The 7729-nt window shown below is 40.2% G+C and overlaps 1 protein-coding gene across 1 annotated transcript in view; it reads right to left on the reverse strand.

The window, feature by feature from the left end:
• Window positions 1-6702, reverse strand: part of LOC101854311 — a gene marked incomplete at its 3' end in the record, with an annotated part of 35484 nt that extends 28782 nt beyond the window's left edge. The window contains 6 exon segments of the mRNA XM_005092724.3: window positions 663-757; window positions 2445-2588; window positions 3106-3321; window positions 4132-4287; window positions 5579-5686; window positions 6465-6702. Coding sequence (XP_005092781.2) covers window positions 663-757; window positions 2445-2588; window positions 3106-3321; window positions 4132-4287; window positions 5579-5686; window positions 6465-6660 — 915 coding nt within the window.
• Between the last annotated feature and the right edge of the window lie 1027 nt (window positions 6703-7729).

Consider the following 7729-nt stretch of genomic DNA (forward strand, 5'->3'; position numbering starts at 1 on the left):
GTTTTTTTAAAATTATATAAAATGTTTGGTGTTATTACAAAGATTGATTTACATAAGCCACGAACTTAACTGTTATTAGTAACTGTTTTCTGATGGCACATACCAATAGAACACACTTCTCCGTCCCTTGTTCTCGATCTGAAACTCTAAGTCTTGACTTAGTGCAAAATGGGGTTCTTTATTTTTCAAAAAAGCAATAAAGGTGTTCTTCGACCTCTGTTCCTACATGATGTCTACAATACAACATGTGAGGCATCGTTGTGAAATCATGCGTTCGCCAAAGTAAAAAAAAAATCGAAGATAACGGCATTTTGCCTTGGGTTTGGCAAGTTCTTTGTGTAGGTTTAATAACACATTTGTGTGTGGATTTCACTGGAAAAACGTTGATTAAAGGCACAAAACATGTAAATGTCCAGTTAACAAAGACTCTCAAGCTGTTGAAGTCACCCAAGTTAGTCTGCCATTTGCTCGCTTATTTTACATCTGAAACCAGAAGAACCTTCTTCAATTGCAAATATCTCGACTTTTATTAAAGATAGATGAGTATTTCTTTCATGAAAAGATAAACACAGGAACAAACTTTAAGGAGTTTCCAATATATTCATATGCCGAAAAACTGACGAGCGCCTGATTCCACTGCGTCGTGACACAAATAGTTTTACCTTCAAGAGCCAAGTGCAGTCCATTTCTGAGCCTTCCGGGGCACTGAATGTCACTGTTGGGTTCTCTTTTGTCAGTTGTATAACTTCCCCGCAATCTGTTTGGTGGAGTAGAGGGGCGTGGTTAAAATAAAAAGATTCAATTTGTAATTTCAAATCTGACAAGTGTGCTTCGAGTACAAAATGGTAATTGACGTAAAACAGGGTTAACTGTGCTGCGTTCAGCATTATTTAGCTAAACATAAATCGTGCCCGTCTGTGCTGCTTCAGCGCATTGAAAAAAATTCTGAATTAAAAAAAATATAGAGATCTATATATACATATATCATATACATATACAAAAATAATTTATTACACGAGTTGTGGTGGTAGATCATGATCAATTATCCTACAAGCAAAATTGCAAAGTTTTAATCACGAGTTTCAACGATTGATTACAACTGGCAATTACACAAGTAGGATAATTCATGGTCTACCAATATAACACGTGTAATAAACCTTTTATACCTTACTGATATCAGCTGGCGTAATAGATCCAAACCAACAAAGTTCAAATGACCAGTCAAATGAACAAGTGGACCCATTCAAGGGTCTCACATGAAATCAAAATTTGTCGTGCCAGTCGGAGTCAGACCAAAGAGTCTACATAACAAGAGGGTCCACTCCTCTCTTTGAGCCAGTTAAAAAAGTGTCTTCAAAATTCTGTGGCGCCCTCTTCGCAAATGCGCACCCTTTGCGAACAGAGTTACCCTACTTGTGTGAAAGAAATCAAAGTGAAACTAACAAGTTTTTTAAATAAAAATTGAATTCAAGTTTCGGAAGAACGCTTTTTTTTAATGGTTACGCTGACAAAAAAACCTCTTTCGGAGGAAGGGGTGACTGTTTTCTTCGTTTAATTTGACTTTAGAATGAAAGGCGAGATGTCATTAAAATAGAAAAAACTAAAACTCCCCACTGAACGAACCCGAACTACTGATGAACAGCAGTCGATCTGCGCACGCAAAGAGGTGCTATTCCTATTCTTCTTCTGGAGAAACGAAAGAAAGCTTCAAAACAGACTGCAGCGCCATCTGAAGCAAAGAGCGGACTTCCGGCGGACACTTTTTTGGCTGAGTGGACCATCTTGTTATGTACTATCTTTGATTGCACTAAAATGCGCCTCGGCACTCTGACGTAATGCCGGTTCACTATGGTGCACACCATTTGACTCAATTTAGAACACTTATAATAAAGGGCAACGTAAAAAAATCGCTCGTACTCTCACTAGATCTATAGGGACACTAGGGGACTGGTGTTTAGCACTTCATTTGGGCGCTTATGGTGGGCGCGCTTTGTAAAGACGTATTTACAAAGGGCAAAGAGCGGCTTCCAAAACATTGTACGGTCTATGAATATCATGATTCAAGTCTAGGTCCTGTAGATACTTTGCTTACAGTAGGTTAGAAGGCGAATGTAATGCGCGGAGTAATCTATGCACATTTTTACATTTCACGTGGGAGATAGATTCTATCAGCTTAGAATATATTTCACCGAAAGTGAACAGTAAAACAACTCCATGTAGGGTAAAAAAAATTTTTTATAGAATAAATAAATATATTTATATATATATATATATATATATATATATATATATATATATATATATATATATATATATATATATATATATATATATATATATATATATATATATATATTACATATCATATATTTATATACATATACCATGTTATGTGTGAACAATGGACTCATTAAGCTTGATATTCAGTGTAAAACAATAGGTACCAATCATGGCGGGTTTGTAGTAGCAGAAGGTGGTCTCGTAAGATCTCCCGCTGACGTCAGTGAGAGGAACATCCCCTTCATAACCCTCTATTCCCTCGTCCTCGCTGTTTGTGATCGTCATCTTCTGCGTGTAGCTGTGCATGCCTGGAGTGATATGAAGTCTTAAGTTATACAAATGGATGCACGCAGGAAAGACGCATGAGAAACGTAATCGGGAATCACATCGACATTCTTTAATTGATCGATGAACGCAAGCTGAAATGGTGTGGCTGTGCCACCTGTTCTTCAGGCCCTGCTGAAACCATTCTACAAGGCACTGTGCAGGGAGGACGAAGGAGAGGCAGACTGAAGAAGAGATGGGAGGATAGCATCAGAAAATGGACAGCGGTGGAGCTGCGGGACACACTAGGGAAAGAAGAGAGCCTTACGGAGTGGAGGAGATTTGCTGTCATCTGTCAGAGGCGACCCAACGGATGACAAACCTACAGGAGCAGGAAGAAAATCATCTAACACCGCTTAATATAATTATTGCTACACTTTCTTAATTATCTTTTTGAATTTTTTCTACGACATATTACAACTGGGTTTTTTGTAGATATACTTGAGCACCTATCTTAGTCCTAAAAGTGTTTTGAGAGAAAAAAAAAGTAGCCATACAAACCTCTCACTTCTTGGCAATAGTCATCGTAATATCGAATAAGAACGAACGGGTTCCTGTTGGGCAGAAAAATCGGTTCCCACACGAAGCCATTGTCTCGACAGCAGTACTGAAAACGTGTGTTATTCCCAAAGTCGCCGTCGGGGAAAGAACCGCTAACTGAATTACTGTTCTCTGCCGTCGGAGTGTCGTCATACTGGACGTAGGCTTCATTGAAGTCTGGGGAAGAGAGTGTGTTGATTTTTAATGCAGTAGACAGTACTTTGTTTTCACACATGTGGGGAAATGGAGTCTGCTGTGTCTGTTTGTAGGGGAGCAGAATTTGTTGTGTCTGTATGATTGGGAAGAGAATGTGTTGTGTCTATATGTGGGGGAAGAGAGTTTGCTCTCTATGTATCTGGGGGAACATAGTTTCTAGTATCTGCATGCAGGGGACGGGAGTTTGTTTAACTGTATGTTGGGGAAGAGAGTTACTTGTTTCTGTATAAGTACAAGGAGACATTTTCAGGAGGGCGTGGGTGTCTTATATCCTGGAAATACCTCTGAAGGGGACTACAATATAAAATTTTCGACATGGGAGAACTGAGCTGTAACAGATCCAGTTAGAGAACAGCAGTCATAGTGGCCAGTAAGTCATGAGGCTTAATGAATAAGAAAAGCTGAAACCGAAGAAAGGAGCCCGCAAACTAAGCACATCCACAAGTGGAAGTGGAGCTTTTTTATGCTCAAGATGTGGCAAACTTTCCCCAGCCGGAATTGGTCTCTATGGCTATAACAGAAGCTACATGTCATCTTACATTTTAATTCTTTAATTCCGCTAACCAAAATTACCAAATCACCCAGTGATGGACAATAGGGTCCATGTTAGCGAGCACTGGATTAGAAGGTCCCACAAGTATGTGTATGTGCTGGATTATGCAGAAATGTCAAACCTTCTGAATGCACAATCCCCAGTTTCAGTTGGGAAAAATTTAACGACGCTCACAAGTGCATAAGGTCACATGAGCGCACCCAATAGTTTTCTCTTACTTTCAGGGCAAGAACCCCCTTTCCTGTATATGCAGTAGTTGCCTGCAGGCCATTTGTCTTCACTGGCTGAGTTCTGAGTGACGCAAAAATTGTGCTCGACTTGCGTTCCCGAGACTCCTCCTTTCAAGTCGTAGTCACTTGACACGGAGTTATCGCCTGTGGCAGATAATAAGGAAAATGTGAAAAATGTTGTGTAGGGTGAAATCTAAATAACTACAGCATGTTCTGTACATTCCATCTGATATAATAAGGTTGGTCACTTTCAAAATTACCTTTAAGTTTAAGGAAACGCGATTTGCACGTGTAGTTTTTCCCAGTGTAGTTTTTACCTGTCACAGATAATAGACAAGTGTGGAAAACGTTGAGCTGGACAATGCCCTTATAAACTACAGCAAGTTCTGAGCACTCTATTTGAAAAATATAATATGGTTTGTCCTCTTCAGAATTACATTGAAGGAAAAGAGATAAGCACGTGGTTTTTACGTGTACGGATAATAGGCAAGTTTGGAAAACGTTGAGTTGGGCGATACCCTTTAAATTACAGCATGCTCTGAGCAGTCTATCTAATATATGGTTGGTGCCCTTCATAATACCTTGAAGGAAACAGATTGATCATAATGTCCGCAAGCTGTTCAAATGTTCCAAGCCTAGAAAGTAACCCCTTTTAGAAGAGAGAACTGAGCTTGTTAAATTATTTCAATAATTTCACCAATGTGACGAACATCTAGATCTACATGCCTTTTATTTTTCAACATTTAGAATTTAGATTTCACCCAAATAATATTTGTCGTTCGCCTGCAATCTATACCACAGATTAAGAAACTCCAATTTAAATAATGTTCAAATTTATTTAGTTTAGTAAATATAAACATCTAACTTACAAATAAGTACATGAGGTATTTGGATGGCTCATTTTAGATCCTGAGCCAGGACCCGTCCACCCTGCTCAATGACACAGCCATCTGAGATTACTTTCATATCAACTTATAAATATTTTAGTTCTTAAGAATGAAAATGTTATGTGTTTCTTTTAATAGTAGACGTGTTTCCTAAACATGTACATATTAATTTTTCAGTATGAGTTCCCATATTATCTCCAGGTCAGGTGAATACGCGCATTATTTTCTTCATAAATTTAAAACTTTACTGCACCATACTAGAACCCTATACGATGAAATGGTAGTAATCCAATAAGTGCTTATTTCGATCTTTTTTTGCGACTTTGTGTTCCAAGCAGAGGTATCTTACCGGCGTCTGTTGTGTAGTATTTAGGCATTTAGTCGTCACACGCAGAAGATAGGTGTTTGATTCCCAGAAGGGAGAATTTTTATCAATTATCTCTGTATTTCTACTGGAATAGGATGGACCAAAGCTGCTCTTCTAGATTATTTAAAGTGTACCAATGGGGATGTAAAACACCTACATTTTTTTAAAAAATGACCCTCACCGTCGTTGTAATGGATTCTGGTTCCTGATGACACCGAAGCGCCCGAACATCCATCTTTAGGTTCAGGCAAAGCATAACTGCCACCTGGAAACTCTTGAGTGCTTGTCCCTGTTGAAACAAGCGTCCGTACATGGGGGGATTGTGTTCTAAATAAAAGAAAATGTGATAAGAAAATAAGAGGCGGGACCTCCGAGTTTAACGTTCTTCTCCGAAAGGACAGGGCCAAATAGGAAGTTCATGAAAAGTGCCTTTCCCAAAGACACAACGTCGGACCGATCTGAGACCCGAACCCCCGAACCTGCCATTTCACGATTACGGGTCCGGTATCCCAACCGACGCCACCTCTAAATAAGGGGCACAAACAATACTGAACAATTATGAATACATAATTATGAAGGAGTGACTTTAGCTTGACAGTATCAGATTAAATCTGAATACATTAAAATGGTAATTTAATGCACTATTTTTGGATCATATCCCACTTTTCCTCGCCATTCTAGTATGCAACGAAAGTTATTCAATTTAGTAGATTTGTTTTGGTCTATGTTCCTGGCACATCGCTGTTGAACAACTGCTATACTTCTGCTACGTGCTAAACAACAGATGCACTAAACTACTGGAAGATAGTGTACTGCTGTTACGTGACTGCTAGATTCTATACGATTCTACTCAACTTTTACCTGCTGTTGTAAATTGCTTCACCACTGCTGGATGCCATACAATTGCTACACTACTGCTAGATGCATTACAACTGTAACACTGCTGCTTGATCAGAATCATTGCTACTCGACTGCTGAATGCTATATACACACACACACACAAAGTATGCTACGCTACTGCGGCGACAACTACAACCAAGATCAGTTCAGAGATTGGAGTTTCTTACCGCTTTTGATAATGGTAGTGCAGCCTGTGTCAGGGTCTAGGCCGGGCACACATCTGCACGTGCATTTGCCGTCCACGGTTGTTATGTAGCCGTCGTTTTCACAGACAATGTTCACATCGGAACAGTTGCGCCCTGGGGAAGGAGGAAGTGTTTTGTGGAGATGACAAGGGCGATGTGTTGTGTAGAGTGACGACATAGGAATGTTGTGTGTGAAAGTGACGACAGACGATGTGTTTTGCTGAGAGTGACGGCAGAGGAAATGTGTTGTGCAGAGTGACAGGGGAAATGTGTTGTGCAGAGTGACAGGGGAAATGTGCTGTGCAGAGTGACGGGAAATGTGTTGTGCAGAGTGACAGGGGAAATGTGTTGAGGACAGGGGGATGTTGTGTGTGAAAGGGACGACAGATGGTGTGTTTTGCTGAGAAGGGCAGAGTAAATGAGTTGTATGTGGAGAGTGACAGAGGAGTAGAAGTGTTGTGCAGCGTGACAGAGGAAATGTGTTGTGGAGAGTGACGACAGAGGAGAAGATGTATTTTGAAAAGTGAAAGAGGAGTAGATGTGTTGTAGAGAGTGAAAGAGGAGTAGATGTGTTGTGAAGAGTGACAGAGGAAATGTGTTGTGCAGAGTGATAGGGGAAATGTGTTGCGGAGAGTGACGACAGAGGAGAAGATGTGTTGTGAAAAGTGAAAGAGGAGATGTGTTTTGTAGAGAGTGAAAGAGGAGTAGATGTGTGACGGTGATTGACAGAGTAGATGTGTTGTGAAGAATGGCAGAGGAAATGTGTTGAGGACTGGGGAATGTTGTGTGTGAAAGTGACGACAGATGATGTGTTTAGCTGAGAGTTACAGAGGAGATGTGTTATGGAGAGTGACAGAGTAAATGTGTTGTGGAGAGTGACGACATAGGAGAAGATGTGTTGTGAAAAGTGAAAGAGGAGATGTGTTTTGTAGAGAGTGAAAGATGAGTAGATGTGTTGTGGAGATTGACAGAGTAGATGTGTTGTGGAAGGGGGGAGGGGTGACAGAGGAAATGTGTTGTGATAAGTGACGACAGAGGAGAAAATATGTTGTGGAGAGTGAAAGAGGAGTAGAAGTGTTCTGCAGCGTGACAGAGGAAATGTGTTGTGGAGAGTGACTGAGTAAATGTGTTGTGGAGAGTGACTGAGTAAATGTGTTGTGGAGAGTGACTGAGTAAATGTGTTGTTCAGAGTGACAGAGTAAATGTGTTGTGGAGAGTGACTGAGTAAATGTGTTGTGGAGAGTGAC

The sequence above is a fragment of the Aplysia californica genome, unplaced genomic scaffold, assembly GCF_000002075.1.
Source record: "Aplysia californica isolate F4 #8 unplaced genomic scaffold, AplCal3.0 scaffold00051, whole genome shotgun sequence".
Lineage (NCBI taxonomy): Eukaryota > Metazoa > Mollusca > Gastropoda > Aplysiida > Aplysiidae > Aplysia > Aplysia californica.